Below are 20595 nucleotides of genomic sequence, written 5' to 3' on the forward strand. Positions count from 1 at the left end.
GTTTCAGTTTCTCATGCATTTGCAACATGAACTCTTGAATTTTAATTCAAGGTAATTCTAAGAGCATCCCGCGGTAAAGTAGACTATGGCAGTTGCAAAAGAATTTTAAGTACCTATAGTCGATTTTTTTAAACCTGGTAAACTTGAACTTAACTTGCACTTAGCTGCTTGTCGCTGATTGGATGAATGTCGTGTTGTCCGAATCTCTGTTTTGTTTTCACACTGTTTCAGAATTGTGATTTTACGGCCATAGATTGAGATAAGAGCCAAATTATGTAATGTTATGTAAATACCTGTTGTAATAAACTTAAGTATTAAGAAATTACATACCAAATTATTATATAATAGTTAACAGTTATGAAACAACACTATCTCCGAAGCTGTAGACTTGAAATATATTTCAAACGCATGAGCTTTAATGTTTAAATTTCTAGCTAGATTTTTAGCGCAATCGTGCCATTGGTGGTTTGGAAAAAAGCAAAACGTATTTATTGTACATTGCTGAAGGTTGAATAACGCCTAAGAACAAAATACTATCGTAGAAAATGTAAGCTTGCCGAAACATTTGGGGTGGAGGAGTTGAGAAAGGAACAGCCGGCGAGTTGTCGTCTGCACACACCGCCTTCATCCACAATCAGCTTAGAATCGGCTATCGAGTAGTTGGCCCACTGTCGTCGATTCCACCTATTACAGCCCATGGCCACCAAAAGAGTCGATATGGAACAAAGCAGAGATGAAGGCGCTTCAAACACCAGGCATATACATGCTGCTGGCAGTAGGCTTACCAGTCAGTGCCGTAATATGATAATGAACGTTTTTTTCAATATTTCACTTCACAGGGCCCTAGCAAGACAATGAAAGAAATCATTAAGGCGACAGCAACAGCAACTTTATACATATCCTAAAACATTAATCGGTTACAAAGGAACAAAATACAAACTAAAAATAGTAACTGGCAAATTCCCTTTGCACAGTATACATAAATAGCTTGAAATTTTGATTTATTGGAGGTATAAAATATACAATGATATGGAGATGAATTTGTAAAAAAATATTTTACAAAATAGTAGTCGATACTTACGTCTAGACAATTAAGCTTCTTCCAAAAGCTACGCATATCGTCTTTATTTTTTAAAATACAATTTAAGAAAATAAATATTCTCAAAATACAGTATAAAATACACAATAATTGTATAAATATTAATCACAATTTACATATAAGGGCGATTAAAGCATATTTGTCATAAATAATATAATATGAAAAGGAACTTTGTTAACTTGAATCTGGTAAAACTTCTAGGCAGACAAATTCCTTAAAAGAAAAAGAAAAAAAAATTGAACGACGCACTGAATGATTTATGGAAATACTAATAACAGAATATTAATTAAGAAAGATTTAAATATAAAATCTATGATAAAATGGGATAAATTAGACTGTTTTAATGTTATTTCATCGTAGGAACATGACAGATTTCAAATGGCCTAAAGGAAGTAAATGGAGCTCTGCTTTAAACTGGAGAGAGAGAGAGAGAGAGAGAGAGAGGAGAGAGAGAGAGAGAGAGAGAGAGAGAGAGAGAGAGAGAGAGAGAGAGAGAGAGAGAGAGAGAGAGAGAATATTCAAACACAATTATTGTAACTCTCTTTGAGTTACCCAAATTTTAAGTGGTACGTTTTCTTTCTATAGTAGTAAAAGAAAACTACTTATTCATATATAAGGTAAACTAAAGTAATCTGTTTATCTCGCTGATTCAAGGGATTTAAGCTTATTCCATACAAATATTCACTTTTCGAGGACAAATATCCGACATTTGGATCATAAAATAGTTACATGAGGCCTATATGAATAAAAATTATGCCTATTACGGCAGTTTTAAATCAATAAATTCCTTTAAATTCAAGATTTTATGCGTAGCTAATAATGGGACAAAGGCTTAGCAGGCCCACTAGCTGGTTTAGGCTTCGTAACTGACTTTGCTATAGAATCACAGCTTACGAATTCGATAGATTAACCGTTTAATAAACTCAGAATATGTTTAAAGATGTGATATAATACGAATTAAGAAGATTATGTCGTGATAAACTGTTTAACAAACGACATTTCAATAAGAGTAATGAGAGAGAGAGAGAGAGAGAGAGAGAGAGAGAGAGAGAGAGAGAGAGAGAGAGAGAGAGAGAGAGAGAGCGTGCGTGTTGCAATTTCCGTCCGCATCTTTCGTTATCACCGCGTGAGATAAGACCGGACAGGATAAGGGCAATCTAGGAGAGATAAGATTAAACGAACACGTCTTACCCTCCACTCCCTGAGACTACGCGTTCATATCAACGTCCAAGGAAGTCCTGAAAATAAGTTCGGTTCATTTGTGCAGTTATAGTGAAGTGTACTGGTATGTAGTGACGAGCTGAAGTGAGTTAGTTTATTGGTAAGATTGTTAGTATTTGCATAGTTTGTTTTGTAAACAGTTTGTGTAAAACTTCCTGCAACTTGGTCAGTGGACATACATCCACTACGAAATAACTTGAAACACCAACCTCCTAACCTCGTATGAGGGCAGCGAAGACAACATGCATTTGCTGCAGTAAAAAGCAGAATGAGAACTAAATTACTCGTCAGAAAACTGGTGTGTATACTGACTATGAAGATGAGGGCGATGCAGTTACCTGAAGTCACTAATAGGAGATGTTTCTTCGTGCTGATGTCATCCCTCGGTTTCCTCTTCGTCTACAACTTCTACCAGGTGTGGAAGCAATCAACAGGTGTGCACATCAGGTAAATGGTCTTCTGGGCGATGTTTGCTGAGGTAGTTTGGGCATTGTTGGGTCTGTGATCTTCCAACATTTTTCGTGTTTGTGGTTGAATATTAGCAAACATGATGCCATATGCATCACATACACATATATATTCACATACGTATGTATGATGAGTCGTTTGTTCATATATATATATATATATACATATATAATATATATTATATATATATATATTATATCACATTACCGTGATTCATATACACATACATCGACCTACAAATGTCGTTTAATATCCAATTTGCTCTACCTCGGAATTAATATATTTTCATATATGTTAACCGGAGGGGAATTTTTTAGTCGATAAGAAATTTGCTGGTTCCATGGTTCGCACCTGTGAGCCGACAAATTTCTTGTCGGCTAAAAAATTCCCCCTCGGTTAACATATATGAAAATATATTAATTCCGAGGTAGAGCGAATTGGATATTAAAGGACATTTGTAGCTCGATGTATGTATATATATATATATATATATATATATATTATATATAAATACACATATTCATATGTATATATATATACATACACACACACTATATATATATATATATATATATATATATATATATAATATATATATATATATGATATATATATATATACACACACACACACATATATATATATATATATATATATATATATATATATATATATATAAATATATATATATATATATATATATATATATATATATATATATATATATATATATATATATATATATATATATATATATATATTATATATTTATGTGTGTATATATGTATATAATTATTATTTACAAGCAATATACATAAATTGCTAAAAAAATCAAAATAACCAAGATTTGTAAAATAGAATATTGAAAATAACCAGCTTATCTACCTGGAAATCTCCTCTGTTTAATTCATCATTTAATCCCCAATAGTTGTGACTGTGGTGCTAAGGTAGACACAGAAGAGAGAGTTGCCAGGTACCTCAATACTCTAATGAACGAAGTGGATTCGACAACGAATAGGTCAGTTAATCTTAATTTTACTGTTATTATCTGGAAAATGATATGAATGGGACTATATTTCTATGGATAAGACTAAATTACAGTATGTCTGTTTCGCTTTCCTTTATATGAAACAATTTTTCATTTATATTTCTGAACTTTAATTGACATGATTTCACTCTGGCTCAAAGTTCAAGGTCTAATCTAATATCCACTTAGGCTTAAGACAAAGCATAAATATAACAGAATCCAAAAAAGACAGAAATTTTCGCATAATAGATAAATTGAATAAATGGCACAGACATGTTTCTACTTGAGGTCGAAGTTGAAGGTCATATGAAATATCCACCTACTTTCTAACAACAGAAAAGAAATACTATGATTCATCTCCCACACAGAACTGCCCAAGACTCCATCCTAGCTACCCACCCTTCCCTGGCTATAGACTTCCTGACGCAGCAGGAGCGCAGAGGTTGGAGGTGCTCTTCCACGCCTGGGATCTTCTCCGTCAAGCACAGGAATAAAATCTGGCAGGAGGCCGAGGTAGCGAGACACACCTTCCTGCTCTACGGCGCTTACTACGATGAAAGGGATGTGGCAGGTGAGGTCAGCTGAGGTCAAGAATTGGACAGGTAGGGTCAGATGAGGTAAAGACTATGACAGGTAATGTCAGGTGAGGTAAAGCTATAAAAAGGAAATCAGATGAGTAAAGAATTTGTTGGTAAGGTCATATGAGGTCAAGAATTGCATAGGTAAGGTCAGCTGAGGCCAAATGATATGGCTGGTAAGGTCAACTGAAGTCAGAGGGTATGGTAGGTATGGTAATTAAGGTCAGATGAAATATTTGTGCAGGTAAGGTCAATTGAGGTCAAAGAGTATGGCAAATAAGGTAAAATGAGATAAAGAATATGTAGGTAAGGTCAGCTGAGGTTAAATGGTATTGGTAAGGCCATAATTATGAGGTAAAGAATATGACAGGCAAGGTCATTTTATGTCAAGAATTGGACAGGTAAGGTCAGGAGAGGTAAAGGTTAGATGAGGTCAAGAATATGACAAGTATGGTCAGGATGAGGTAAAGGAGATTGACAAGTAAGGATCAGTTGAGGTCAAGATATGACAACCGTTAAGGTCAGTTTGAGGTGCAATAATATGACAAGTAAGGTCAGATGAGGTCAGAATATGACAAGTCATAGGTCAGTTTGATGGTCAAGGGGAATATGAGCAACGTAATGGTCAGTTTAGTTGAGGTATAAAGATATGACAAGTAAGGTCAGTTGAGGGTCCTATGATATATGTACAAGTACGGTCCAGTTTGGAGGTCAAGAAATATGACAAGTAAGGTCCAGTTGAGGTCAAGAATAATTGACATGGAAGTAAGGTCAGAGTTGACGGTTCAAGAATAATGACAAGTAAGGTCAGGGTCGCTTGAGCCGGTCAAGAATTATGCTCAACAAGTTCTAAGGTCAGTTTGGAGTAGTTCTGGGGTCAAGAAGATAGTGACACTACAATTCTTAAGGTCAGTGTTTGGAGGGTCCCAGGGAATCAATGACCAAGTCCAGGTTCAGCTTGGAGGTCAAGAAAAATATGCACAATTAATGGTCAGTTGAGGTTAAGAATATGAAAGTAAGGTCAGTTGGAGGTCAAGAATATGACTAAGTAAGGTCAGATGAGGTAAACATATGTCAAGTTAGGTCAGTTGAAGTCAAAAATTGGACAGGTAGCCTCATGTCTATGCTAACTTTGTGATAAAGGGGTGGGGGCGGTGGGTGTTTGGTGAGGAATTTGCTCTTTGTTAAATGAACTCATCATTGTTTATAACTTAAGGCTTGCTGTGTTACTTTCAGCTGGACCCCTGGTGAGGATTTTGGTCATGGTCGAATCGATGTGGCCCCCGACGCCCCACCTGTCATATCTGGTACGAAAAATGACGTCAAGCCGTCAGCTACAAGGGCAACAAAGATAGGTATGAACATTTTAATTAACATATATGAATATAAATGTCCTACACGGTGAATTAAGTACCTAGCAGTTGGTCAATAATGGTGGGGTGCAACTAGATTTGAGAAGGTCAAGAGACTAGCAGTTTTTATCATATATATATATATATATATATATATATACTATATATATATATATATATATATATATATATATATATATATATATATATATATATATAATAAAATGGCTATATATATATATATATATATATATATATATATATATATATATATACATACATATATAACACACACTATAATATATATATATCTATATATATATATATATATATATATATATATATATATAAAGAGACTTTGTATCTGGCCTAGTTTTCGTCCTGACTGGGACCTCAGTTTTTGTCATTCCGTCTTCTTCTCTTACCTTAGATGGTTGGTGTTTTAGTAGTCTCTCTCTTGTGTATTTTACTGTCTTTTTTAGAAAATAATAACGCATTTTTACAGTTTTTTTTTAATGTCAATTCTAATCTTCGATGTATTCCTTTTATGTAATAATATAAAATGTAATTGTTTTTTTATTTACTTCATAGACTGACGATGCACCGTGTTTTGTTTGCGAAAAGTTTTTTTATAATAGATTATGGCCTGTTACTGAGATTGCATCAGGAACCTCCTGAAATCTTGCTCTATTGCCGTCTGGAGATCCTATATATATATATATATATATATATATATATATATATATATATATATACTGATATATATATATATATATATATATATATATAATCCTTATCTCTAACAGCAGGGACAAAGCAGTTAATAACTGCCACGCCATCCAGTTAACAGCGGAATCATGACTGTCCAATAATCTCACGTTGGTGAAAGCCAGTTTCTCCTTTAGGCTACAAATCTATAAACCTATCATTCAATACCCCCCCCCCCCCCACAACACGAATTTTTTCGCTATTCGCAAAAAGCCAAGTCCACGTGGACTCATTAACCAGGCCGTAATTCAGGAGTAATTACACTTTCATGACACTGATAATTACTTAATGACTCGTCGAAGTCACATCCATAAATTATTTACGGCTGATGACTTCCCAACGATTTAGAAGAGTTGGGTTTATCAATCTCTTCCGGGTGACCGAAAGAGCGATGGCGTACTGTTTGGCATTTTGACTTTGAAATTTCGGAAAATGATATTGGAATCGATTGATTGTCGGTTGTAAACAATATCGTGGATAATTTGTTGATTATTTACCAATTTCAACAATTGCCAGAAAAGAGATTAGATCCGCGCATTTTAACCATTATTTAAACCTAATATAAGGAATTTAAGTGATTGAAAAAATTTACTCATGGTGTTACTTTTATGTAATTTTGTACTTATTAGAGTTGATGTAAATTTACACGAAAATATATACCACACTCTATTACCTTTAGTTATTTGTAATACTTCAACCTATTATTTTTTAATACTATTAACCAAAATTTGAATAGAGTACGGACACACACACGTACACAGACACACATATAAATAGTATGTATGTATGTGTATATATATATATATATATATATATATATATATATATATATATATATATATATAAAACCACTAATTCTTTTTATGACTTTACAGAATACGTGCATTGGCAAGAGAGGTTAGACGGCCACTGGCTGCCGTACATAGTCACGTGCAGGGCCAGGAATAATCGTACCGACGTACCTAAGGTGGATTTTTTGAATTAGAAAAATTTTGGATTTATTTAATTTTATCATTATTTTTTCCAAGGAGGGGTGGGGGTTTCTTCCAGACAATATAATAATAATAATAGATAATACAGGAAGTGTTATCAACATCTTATAGAAAGAACCATTAATAATAATGATATTAATAATCAATCTTCTATTCATTGATAGGTTGTATCTCTCGTGAACGACGCATGCACCCCAGCCACCAACGCCCTAAGGATCTTACACAGGACCTTTAGCCCTAAGAAGGACATCGCCCTGTGCCATAAGTTCCTTTTCAATCCCGCCATGGACTTCTCCTTAGGTAGGTCAAAGTTAGGACTCTTTTTGTTGGGGTTGGTTGGGGGGCGATGCTAGAGTGGAAGGGAATAAGGGAGAGTGGTGTGACAAGGCAGCGGGTAGACCCACCTGCTTATCTATATATATATATATATATATATATATATATATATATATATATATATATGGGCATACACACACACAAACAAACAAATAAGAAGTAACTGATGCCCAAGCCACGAACCTCATATATATCTACCTAAGTCTAGTCTCAATCTGACTTTAATTTCAGGTTGGTGGAATGGATTGAAAGCCTCCAGGCCTGGGGCGTCAACCACCTGACGGTGTACGAGGCTCCAGCCACCCAAACGTCGAGAAAGTCCTACGTTACTACCAAAAACAGGGGTTCCTGACGGTGTTCCCCGGGCCAGCCCAGGGTCACAACCCCAATTACCACACCTGTACAGGTTGCTGTATGACACTCAGAGGTGAGTGAGGTTTAATTTTAGCATGTTAAGTAAGTTGAGGTCTTATGTGTATTAGAAAATGTTAGGGAAATACGATCTATGTACTTTCGGGCTTCTGAAGAGGAAGAGCCCGTCTGCCTCACAAGGCTGGCTTAATCTAGATAGACAGATAGATGGATAGATCTATGTACCAGGTACTTTAGTTTTTACATGAGGGCCTCTATTTAATAACTTGTTTGGTTACTTTACATTATCTGTTTCCCGTTGTACTTTTTACTCACGACTTGTACACAAAATAAAATATTTTTTCATTTATATTCTCTCTAAGAAATGACTGATTTTGATCACTCAATTTTCCAAGTACACCTTTTCCAATAAGAATTGTTACCCAATTCAACTCCTTTCCAGGTATATGGTTTACCCTGGGAACTGTTGATCTAATATTTTCCAGTAACATATTTTTTCCTAGGCGCCATTTGTCAATAAACATCTTTGACAGATGAATAGTTTTCCATAAGAATTACTTTACAGTTAATCTGTTTTTCGAATACGCACTTTCTATAAAGCACTGTTAGTTGATATGGTCTGTCTTCCAGTTATCTGGTTTTCCAGGCATTTGTTTTTCCCAAGGAGCTTGTAATAACATGAGGTGTTTCCAGGTACACACTCTTCACTGACGAGAACATCCCTTACACTGACTGCCTCCTCCGAAGCATTGGTACACATCGGTTCGTCGGTATCTGGGACATAGACGAGTTCATCTTGCCAGTCTCGCACGGGTCTCTCCCAGAGATGCTGGCTGCTGCAGAGGCAAAGACCTCAGTGCAGGGGATGAAACCGACGTCCTACCTAGCCAGATGCACCTACTACTTCGATGGACCAGGCAGAAAGGGGCATCGACCTGAGCTGCCAGAGTACCTGCATATGCTACGCCACGTCACAGCGGACGGTAAAGTACTCGCCGCCAAGGTCCCACACGAAGGCTTTCCACGACACCTCGAGAGCACTAGGCCTACACGCTCACTTCGCCCTCTTGAACCTGGAGGGAACCGTGGACCGCAAACACCAGTCTGTACAGTCTCTACCCTGGTGACGAGGCACACCTAGCGCACTACAGGTACCAGTGCCAGGGGGGAAAAACCAGACGGAGTGCCAAGAGATCTATCGGCCATTTCTCATTCGAGACACGACTGTCTGGAAGCACAGGGAGGAAGTGGCCTCAAACACTCGAGATGTTCTACTGAAACTTCAGCTCATACCTCCATGATCTTTTAAATCGTGGTTCGCAACTAGTAACTGACTGACAACTGGTAAAACTGACTGGTAACAAGTACAAAACGAGGTAAAACTGCTGGGAATAAGTATAGAAACGAGATTTTTCTAACAGACTTAACCATTTAGCAAAATGATGACTGGGCTTCAGTGAAGTACAGAATTTTGACGTCCTGTAGACTCACCTTCCTTTTGTTAGTGGAAACTGTTGTTCATTTCAATGAAAAACTAAACTAATCAATGGATGTCTCTATTCGTGGTAATTACAATTAATAGACTATCTAGGAGTAAGAAGTCACCAAAGTGTATTGCTCTTAAGTAAAGCCTCCATAAAAGAGAATGTTCATAATATGTTTACATTCGAAATAAGATCAATAAAGAAACAGATATTGTAACGCCAGGTAGATATGCCCAATTAATCAATGAACGAGTGTGTATGAAATCAAAACCAATACAGCCTCCTGGGAGGCTATAGTCCAGAGACTGTGGTACAGAGCCTATGGTACTGAGGCTAGGGTACAGAGAATATGGTACAGTGACTGATACAGAATATGGTGCAGAGGATATGGTACAGAATATGGTACAGAGAATATGGTAAAGAGGCTATGGAACAGATATTATGGTAGAGAGGCTATGGCACAGAGATTGTGGTCCAGAACCTATGGTACATAGGCTGTGGTTCAGACACTATGGTACACGGGCTGTGGTACAGAGACTATGGTGCAGAAACTACGGTACATATGTAGACTATGGTACAGAACCCGAGCCACAGAGTTAATAGTTTTTGAGAGAAAATCTTATTACAAAACTATTAAAAAAAAGTTAAAAAAAAAGTTATAATAATACCATGATTATTTGGTTATTTTGTTAAAAATTTTAGTTACTGGTTCAATAAATACATCAGACAATGTAAGGACTAGCTTGTAATTACTTTTAAATAATAAAATTTGTCACTTTCATAACTATATATTGTAAATTATTAACCCCACAATTCAGTGTAATAAATTTGTGAGGACAAATAGACAAGAGTTTTGTCTTATGAATAAAAAAAAAAGAAATTTTCTTCGTATTTTTTGAGTTAATGAGGTTAATTCATCAGTGAAATTATGAGAGAGAGAGAGAGCGAGAGAGAGAGAGAGAGAAGAGAGAGAGAGAGAGAGAGGAGAGATTTAGCTTGTGATTATTTTACCTTTGTGCATTATAACTAAACTTCATGAAAGTATCTGAGGGATGCACAAGGTAATAATATATTATATATATATATTATATATTTATTATATATATATATAATAATAATATATATAGTAGATATATATATATATATATATATATATATATATATATATATATCAATAGTATATAAAACAAAATAAGCAGCTTTCTATAAATGGGGTAATTCCCCGCCACCAACCCTCCCAAAATGATAAGTAACCGAGCATTATCTGTAAACATCAGCCACTACTTCACATCTTTATCAGTTCCGTCATAATTTTCCGTGTTGAACAAAATACTGTTTTTCCTTCTTCACTATAAACACCATCCACATCCCTCCTTCACTATCTGAACCGACACTCTTCCTCCCCTACATTTCCATCTCTCATTTGCCCTACTTTCTCAATGAAATCCTTATCTTAATTATTTTGTAAATCCTATCTCTAGTCTGCAATCACCTTTCTCCTAATTTAACAGTCATAGTCCTTTAAACGATTCCTTTGAGTCTGCAATCACCTATTTGGTAATTTAATAGAATTGTGTTCTTCCTTCCAGCCATTCATTTGGAGTCTTTCCCTCATCCAGATAGACCTTACTCACTACTGTCATCCCTCCACCTAAAAGTGACATTTCACGTTAAATTCGTGCGTATTTACAAACAGGAAAGTAATGTAGAAGGGCTGTCAATTCGCTTCCAAAAATTACTGCGACAGATCCCGCATACATCATGTGATTAGTGCCAAAACACCTGCTTCCTAAAATTGCCTAATTAGAAGCTTACCTGAGCATATATAAGCCCGGGCTGCCTCCCTCATACCTTCCGTCTGCTCGAAAGGTTGAAGCCATGTGGGGTCGACTCGCTCTGTTCCTCGTCTTCCTGGTCGGTTACTTCCCGAGGTCCTCGGCTGCCTTCCGCAGGGGCCAGGTGGCTCCGGAGACATCGAGAACTGGGTAAGGAAGTAATTGTTGCCATCTACACTTCGACCTCCTTAGGCAACAGCCATATGATTATTCACATCATTAGGGGGAGGTTATACCCTGTTGTCACTTCTGTTAATAAACCAAACAAAAACTTCTTTCAGTTTTCTTCTGAAGATTGAAAAAGAAACCCACAAAATCACTGTGTACGTGCTTACTTCTAAGTATTTAAATGAAATACTTAGAAGTAAACACGTTACACAGTGATTTTGTGGGTTTCTTTTTTCAACTTCTGTTAACAACATGATTTAGTTTAGTTTTCCCTGTTTAGTTCCTTCTCTCTAAATCAGCGTTTGCTGTGATGCCAGGCATCTGTCTTCATTCTCTTCTTTCTAAGATGACCAAAAACTGAATCATTTGTTTTTAAATAACTTGTAAGGAGCGACCACAATTTTTCCACATGATTAGCAGGAGGTTCTCACCATTTTCTTATCTCTGTTAATGTACTTCAGTTTTCACTATTTGGTTTCTTTATTTCTAAGCCAGTGATTCACTGATGCCATTCTAAGCTGACCCAAAAATGGAATATTCTTTTCATAAAACTTTATATTTCCATGGGGATTATTTTTGGAGGTGGCTCCGACTACTCTAGAAATATGAATTTACTCTTCCATCCCCTTACAAAAATGTAGAAAGTATTTATGAAAGTTTACCTAGAGACCACATGCATACTTAAGCATTTTAACATTTGTACACGAATGTGAATTTCACTCGAATCTATGAAACTGGAGTGAGTACTTTTAAAGATTAAGCTAGATAATTAATAATCACTTCCTGGATTTTGTCTTTGATTTATAACCTCTAATGATTATTGTCCTGTCCTATAGGACTGCAAATAGTGGGGGGGGGGGGGGGATTTCAAAAGGCAATAAGATAGTAACAAGATAATGTTAGTAACTTCTTAACGTCTATTATTATTATTATTTTTTGCTCTATCACAGTCCTCCAATTCGACTGGGTGATATTTATAGTGTGGGGTTCCGGGTTGCATCCTGCCTCCTTAGGAGTCCATCACTCTTCTTACTATGTGTGCCGTTTCTAGGATCACATCTTCTGCATGAGTCCTGGAGCTACTTCAGCCTCTAGTTTTTTCTAGATTCCTTTTCAGGGATCTTGGGATCGTGCTAGTGCTCCTATGATTATGGGTACGATTTCCACTGGCATATCCCATATCCTTCTTATTTCTATTTTCAGATCTTGATACTTATCCATTTTTTCCCTCTCTTCTCTTCAACTCTGGTGTCCCATGGTATTGCGACATCAATGAGTGATACTTTCTTCTTGACTTTGTCAATCAACGTCACGTCTGGTCTGTTTTGCACGTATCACCCTATCCGTTCTGATACCATAGTCCCAGAGGATCTTTGCCTGATAGTTTTCTATCACTCCTTCAGGTTGGTGCTCGTACCACCTATTACTGCAAGGTAGCTGATGTTTCTGCACAGGCTCCAGTGGAGGGCTTTTGCCACTGAATCATGCCTCTTTTTGTACTGGTTCTGTGCAAGTGCCGGGCATTCACTTGCTATGTGGTTTATGGTTTCACTTTTCGTATTGCACTTCCTACATATGGGAGAGATGTTATTTCCGTCTATCGTACTTTGAACATATCTGGTTCTTAGGGCCTGATCTTGTGCCGCTATTATCATTCCTTCAGTTTCCTTCTTTAGCTCTCCCCTCTGTAGCCATTGCCAATTGTCATCGCTGGCTAGTTCTTTAGTCTGTCTCATGTATTGTCCGTGCATTGGTTTGTTGTGCCAGTCCTCTGTTCTTTCTGTCTTTCTCCTGTCTCTGTATATTTCTGGGTCTTCGTCTGCTTTTATTAGTCCTTCTTCCCATGCACTCTTTAGCCACTCGTCTTCACTGGTTTTCAGATATTGCCCCAGTGCTCTGTTTTCGATGTTGACGCAGTCCTCTATACTTAGTAGTCCTCTCCCTCCTTCCTTTCGTGTTATGTATAGTCTGTCCGTATTTGCTCTTGGGCGTAGTGCTTTGTGTATTGTCATATGTTTCCTAGTTTTCTGGTCTATGCTGCGGAGTTCTGCCTTCGTCCATTCCACTATTCCTGCGCTGTGTCTGATTACTGGCACTGCCCATGTGTTTATGGCTTTTGTTTTATCATATTTCCAGCGTTGAGTTTTGACCTGAGTATCGCCTTGAGTCTCTGCATATATTCTTTCCTGATCGTGTCCTTCATCTCTTGGTGTTTTATATCTCCTCCTTCCATTATTCCCAGGTATTTTGTATCCTGTCTCATCTATGTGTTTGATGTTGCTCCCATCTGGTAGCTTTATCCCTTCAGTTCTCGTTACTTTGCCTTTTTGTATGTTGACTAAGGCGCATTTTTCTATTCCAAACTCCATCCTGATGTCCCCAGATACAATCCTTACAGTCTGGATTAGGGTATCTATTTCCTTGATGCTCTTACCATACAGCTTGATGTCGTCCATGAACATCAGATGGTTGATTCTGTTACCTCTTTTCTTGAGTTGGTACCCGGCATCCATCTTCTGTAGTACTTTTGTCATGGGAATCATGGCTACTACGAAGAGTAGTGGGGACAGTGAGTCGCCCTGGAAGATCCCTCTCCTGATATTAACCTCTGCTAGTCTTATTCCAGAGCTTGTAAGTATTGTATTCCAGTTGCGCATTGTATTTTTGAGGAAGCTGATGGTGTTTTTTCTCTCTGCCCCATATTTTATTTTCAGGCATTCTATTAGCCATGTGTGTGGTATCATGTCGAAGGCTTTCTTATAGTCTATCCATGCCATGCTTAGGTTGGTTTTTCCTTCTCCTACTGTTCTTCATTACCATTTTGTCTATCAGGAGCTGGTCTTTTGTGCCCCTACACTTCCTTCTGCAGCCTTTCTGTTGGTGGGGGATGGTGTGTTTGTCCCTCTAGGTAGTTGTATAGCCTTTCACTGATGATACCTGTTAGTAACTTCCACAATTATTGGTAGGCAGGTGATAGGCCTGTAGTTACTGGCTATATTTCCCTTACTCTTGTCTTTTTGTACTAAGGATGTTCTTCCTGTGGTCATCCATTTTGGTGCTTGGTGATTTGAGATACAATGCTGGAGTTGTTCTGCTATTCGTGGGTGTAGGGCCTTGAAGTTTTTGAGCCAGTATCCATGGACTTCATCGGGACCTGGGGCTTTCCAGTTTGGCATTTTCTTTAGTTGGTGTCTGACTGTGTCTGTCGTGATGTCTGTGAATCTTTGTTTTATTCTCCCTGATTCTTCTTCCTTGGACTTCCTGGAGCCATGTTGCATGTTTGTTGTGTGATACCGGATTGCTCCATATGTTTTCCCAGAGTCTCTTACTTGGTTCGGCTTCAGGAATTTTCTGGGTGTTTGTCTTCCCCTCTTAGTTGGCTGTATAGTCTTTTCTGGTTGGTTCCGATAGTTTGTTCTGTTGGTATCCCTTATTCCTGTTCATGTACCGTTGGATCTTATGTGCTTTTGGCCTTAAGCCTCTGTTTTACATCTTCTATTGTGGTTGTTTAGTCCCCTCTCTTGTACTTTGTATTTCTCGTTGAGTTCCTCCTGTTTTTTCTTGCTTCTTAGCCTTTTTTCTGCCATCTCTTTCAGTTTACTCAAGTCAGATCTCATCACCATGATTTGCTTTTCCAGGCGCCTTTTCCAAGGAGGTTGCTGTTTTGGTTTCTGTTGGGTTGGTTGTGCTGGTGGTGTTGGTGTTCGAATTCCCATCAGTTCTGCTACTAATCTTGCTCCTGCATATGTCAAGTTATTTGTTTCTGTGATTACTGGTGGTGTGTATTATGCCCATTATTTCATTGACCTCACTTGTTTTCTCCCTTAATTTCTTGGTGTTGCAGGCTTTTCATGGAGGGGATCTTTGTTCTCTCTGTATCTGGCTCCATCCATTGTCTAATCTTTTCTACCCATTCCGTCCTCTCTGTTACTTCGTCGTTGTTTCTTCGTGTGTCGTTGTTTGATACCCCATCCTCTCTGTCGTCTTCTGTGGCATCGTCTCTCAGTTCGTCTTCGTGTAATTCGTTGTCGTGTGACATTTCCCTTTCCAGTTCTTCTCTTTCTGTTGGGGAGAGCCAGTTCTTTTTCTTTATGTTCCTTACTTGGTCTGCCAGCCTCTGCTCTGTTTGGGGGGTGTTATTCCTCTCATTCCAGATGTTGACCAATCTTATTCTATATCCTCTCTCCGTCGGGTTGCTTCTGATGTAGCATCTCCATATTTCCTTATTTTCTTCTCTTGTCCATTTCTTCCTTTTTGCCTCTGTAGCTCCAATCTCAGGCTGTTGATTACTGTCGTTGTGGTGATCAGTTGCTGGATGACGACCTCCAAGTACCTGACCGTCTTCCCCTTCAATTGGGTTGAATACCTGGTTGCCGGACGAAGCTCCTCTGTTGCCAGAGGTTCCATTTACGTCGTTGTCGTTTATTCTTCATTGCTTTCATCATTGCTGAGTTTTGCTATTTAACCCATAGCTGGACCCTACCCCATCAGGGATAGGTACTCATTTACAGCTGAGTAGACTGAGGAAATTATGGTAAAGATCCTTTCCCAAGGAATCAACGCCGAGTAGAGCGGTCACCCATCCAACAACTGACCAGAGCCAATGTTGCTTAACTTGACTTAAGTCTATTGACGACCTAACCCACTCCTCCACGGCGCCACATTATTATTATTATTATTATTATTATTATTATTATTATTATTATTATTATTATTATTATTATTATTATTATTCAGTAGATGAAAACCTATTTCATATAGAACAAGTCCACCAGGGAGGAGCCATTAACTTGTTCATTAGGAAGATTGCAAGGACGAACCAGGAGGAAGTAAGGTGGGGAAAATATAGAAAGAAGAGATCCCACTTATTAAGAAAAAAAATAAAAATACATAACATATAGTCTACCTGGTCTTATTTTACTTTTGGTTACTCAATCAGATCCCAAGAAATTAAGGAAGACAGAAGCAACTCATAAGAGCACACCGTGAAGTCCTCGAAGAAGGAGAGCTCACCAAGGACCAGATCCTCGAAGATGAAATCCCCACACTCAGAGCCCGACCTGGTCGACCTCGAGAAGACCCTGAGGAGCTCCCAGTCGACATCGTGCCTCTGAAGTTGCAACTCAAGGAGGACCCAGAGGAGAGCATGACTACCGGAAGTCATGAGGGTTCAGGGGACATGGCCCGCTGGACGAAGGGTCCGCCATGATGGCCAGGCAGAAGAGACCACGACCTCCTCCTGATGAAGTTCCCATAGCTCATGCCATTGAGTGCTGATGCTGCTGCCAAGACTCGAAGGGAACCTTCGTGGAGGACGCCAATTCTTAACGTCTTGCACAGATTCAAGTAATGGTCGTTTACTTCACAGTTTAATTCTTAAATTCTTATTCAGAGAGACTACTTACAGACTGTAGTGATCTTGATTTGTTATATTCTTATGATTATTTATCAAGATCTATCGTTGCTTTTATGTCATTTCAATAGATGGAGTCAATTTTATTAGAAATTTTGTTTACCAATTTCTGCAGTTGCTTTTAGTAGAACAATTTTACAGAATTAACTACTGCAAAATTAACTCCGCAAAAATACTTCTAATTAAATCAAATATTCCAATATACACATAATAATAATAATAATAATAATAATAATAATAATAATAATAATAATGGAATGAATAATAATAATAATAATAATAATAATAATAATAATAATAAAATAATAAACTACCGGATAAACAAGTCCATAGTTATGTAACTGTACTACAAATATATCTAAAAAAGATATTTGTACAATTACATAACTGTGGATTTGTTTTCCATCTCAAGGCTCGTGATACTGTGAGTTTTCCTATATGATATTATTATTATTATAATTATTATTATTATTATTATTATTATTATTATTATTGATTATTATTATTATTATTTTATTATTATTACACATCAATTCACACGAGCCAAATGACGCAATCCTGAAACGAATTTAGAACATAAATCTCCGTCTCATCGTCCAGGTTCCCAGTCTTCGAGTGACGTCGAGGGAGAAGGTCGGTGACCTACCTGCCATCGAGGAGGAACCCGGTGTTCCCATGGACACCCGCCCACTGAGCCTGAGGCAGAGTCCTACTCCCGTCGAAGCAGGTACGGAAAGTTTGTTCTGAGAACGTCGTCAGTTTTTGATCGAGTTATATCTAAGCAATCCTCTTATTTTTGTTTTCGTGTGTATGATTGTGAGGGATGTTCGTATGAAAAGACGCACGTAATTGTGTGTGTAGGAATGTGAAGGAATATGTATAAAATACTTAGGTATTATGAGGAAGTATGTAGTTATGCAAATGAAACAGAAGATGGAATAATTGGAGTTCGTATCTTGAATGACCTATCTGTCCCTCATAGTAGCACTAACATACACACACACATATGTGAATAATATATATGTATACACACACATATATATATGTATGTCTATATATATACTATATATATTATGTATATAGATATATAGATATATATATATATATATATATACATATGCTAATATCTCACAAGAACACATGATGCTTCAGTGCACTGTTAGACTGTGCCTTTATAAATGTAAATACTGAAACAAAAAGTTATCTGGTAATTAGTTGACTGTGGTGGGTCATATCTCAGAACGAAAAAGGCAAGAAGCTTGCACCTCATCCCAAAAGGTTTTGCTGAGAAGTTGTCGAACCAACACTTTATCTGAAAGGAAAGGGTATAAATAACAGACATCCGTCTACTTGATTAGGAGGGCAAGTTCCAGGGAATTGAAACACTGGATCAGGTTATATTCCAGAGAATAATCTCATGTCAGTTAATTAATTGTTTTTCCAGACCGGAAGGCAACAATATGCGGGGGAACTTTTCACGGACTGAGTGGAATCATCAACTCGCCTGATTATCCTTTCAATTATCCAAACAACATCAGATGTGTCTTCCAAATCATTGTGAGTCGCAGATATTATCACCTGGTCAGTTTTGTGATTTATTTCTATGGCAAAGAAAGTGTCTTTGTGGTTTATACTTTTAAGGGTTTTTCTGTAACTGCATTACTTTCTGCCTTCCACCTTTCATCCTCTGGTCTTTTCAGTCCCCATGGAGCTGTCTCTTCTTTCACTTTATCTGATTCTAATTTTCACCTCTCCACTATGGGCAAACTCCTTTGGGTGAGCCATGAGACTAAATGTCTACTACAAGGAGATGAACTTCTAAAAAAATGAAGCAGTTTTACCAGATGGTCCCACAAGGAGAGAAGACTAATCCAATCCCTAACTTTACACCTTCCAATCACCTGCTCTAGGGGAGAATGGAACTGGTGGACACAGCTGTTGATTCCACCAAAGCCTATTTTTTTTAACTATTTCCTTTTCTTTTAACAGCTGGAACCAGGATACACAGTTGGACTTGACTGCAATGACTTTTCCATTCAACCTGGAGACAAGGATTGCGAGAATGATTTCATGTCCATTTCAGACAACGGAGGAGAAGTCGAACCTACGACGAAGTGAGTTTCCTTCAAATTCTCTGTTGCTTTGATCATTCAAAGAAAGCAAAGACGAAATTTTCATTCTCGTTGATGCTTTGCAGCAACCAGAAGTGGGGTCCCCAGGTTTGTGATGTGAGGAACTAGAGTTTCCTAAAAAAAATGACTTGGAAAGAATCCAGTAATGAGGTTATTCTAGTGTTAGAGATCTGATCAAACTCTACCATTCATACACTGAGAAGAATAATCTCTCCCTTCCCCAACTCAATTCCTATGTAGTGAATGGCTGTGTTCCATCAGCAAACCAATATGTACCTCCACTGCTGTATGTCTATTGTGTACAAGGGGGTGCAGCCTCGTGCAATTCATGAGCAACTCTGACCGTAGCAGAATCAGGTAAGCAACCATAGATGCTCTCTAATCCCTAATGTCTCTTAATTCATTGCAGATACTGTGGAGGACAAGGCAATCTCAGCTTTCTACCAGTCCAGCAACCATGACCATCGGTTCCAGAAGGACGGTGCCTACAGATACAGGGGTTTCATGTGCCGCTACAGGGCCCTCAACCCAGACGGAACAGGGTATTGTAATGTACCCCGGCTTCTTTTTGTGGTTCTCTCTGGAATAATACTTTCCCTTTTGTTGGGCTTTCTGGAACAAGAGCTGGATTCTCCGCTTTCACGTTTTCGTTGGTGAATTCCAGACAATCCTCTTTTTAAATCGCCATGATACGGAGTAATCTGCTATAATCCAGATTACCTACGGTGATCTCTGCTTACTCGGCTCACACCCAGCCGGATACGTACATATGAATCACTCCGCCTTGATGAGCGTATGCAAAAATATTGGCCTACACCCCCCCCCCCCCCTTTGCTGCACAGGGGGTTTATCCATGATTCAGCAGCTGAAGTATGAATGTGTGAACATGACAGTGAGCATTGTGCTGTTGAATCCTAGGGTCATTGCCCTGTAACAATATATATATATATATCTATATATATATATATATATATATATATATATATATATATATATATATATCAATATATTTATTCATTTACTCCTCAAAGGTGCCGAAGGAATTGTTCACGTTAATTCGCCCGCTTCCCAAACCCACACTGTCATCTGCACTGGCCCAGGAGAGTAAGAATCATTTCCTGTCAGTTATTAACATGATATTAGATTATAGCAATTAACATTTTGATAAATTTCAGTAGTTAAAATAACCCTTTTCAAATTTTGTTTGGGGGTTACTCATTTCCTCTTTCCAAAATCCACGAAACAAAATCTTAGACTTGAAAGTCTTTTTTGTTATTACTTTTGTAGCTTTTTCGTTTATTTACTTTCTTTATCATTGCTATTACTTTTTGTTATAACTTTTATCTTCCT

The 20595-nt window shown here is 37.7% G+C and overlaps 2 protein-coding genes and 1 pseudogene across 2 annotated transcripts in view; 2 read left to right on the forward strand and 1 right to left on the reverse strand.

Annotated features, from left to right (window-relative positions):
- The window catches only part of LOC135199529 (ovochymase-1-like), a 46614-nt gene that overhangs the window by 20286 nt on the left and 5733 nt on the right, over positions 1-20595 (reverse strand). The gene's annotated exons all lie outside the window — the stretch shown is intronic.
- LOC135199225 (uncharacterized) lies at positions 2276-9590 on the forward strand (annotated as a pseudogene).
- LOC135198941 (blastula protease 10-like) lies at positions 16906-19706 on the forward strand. Its single transcript, XM_064226860.1, has 5 exons — positions 16906-16947; positions 17714-17840; positions 18558-18670; positions 19103-19227; positions 19655-19706. Exons 1-5 carry the CDS (start codon positions 16906-16908, stop codon positions 19704-19706), a joined length of 459 nt encoding a protein of 152 aa, XP_064082930.1.

This window comes from Macrobrachium nipponense, chromosome 25, assembly GCF_015104395.2.
Source record: "Macrobrachium nipponense isolate FS-2020 chromosome 25, ASM1510439v2, whole genome shotgun sequence".
In the NCBI taxonomy this organism is placed as follows: Eukaryota; Metazoa; Arthropoda; class Malacostraca; order Decapoda; family Palaemonidae; genus Macrobrachium; species Macrobrachium nipponense.

Coding starts and splice junctions, on each gene's coding strand:
- LOC135198941 (XM_064226860.1), top strand. CDS start 16,906: ATGATGGCCAGGCAGAAGAGACCACGACCTCCTCCTGATGAA. Junction 17,841..18,557: donor TCCTACTCCCGTCGAAGCAG/GTACGGAAAGTT, acceptor TTGTTTTTCCAG/ACCGGAAGGCAACAATATGC. Junction 18,671..19,102: donor GATGTGTCTTCCAAATCATT/GTGAGTCGCAGA, acceptor TTCTTTTAACAG/CTGGAACCAGGATACACAGT.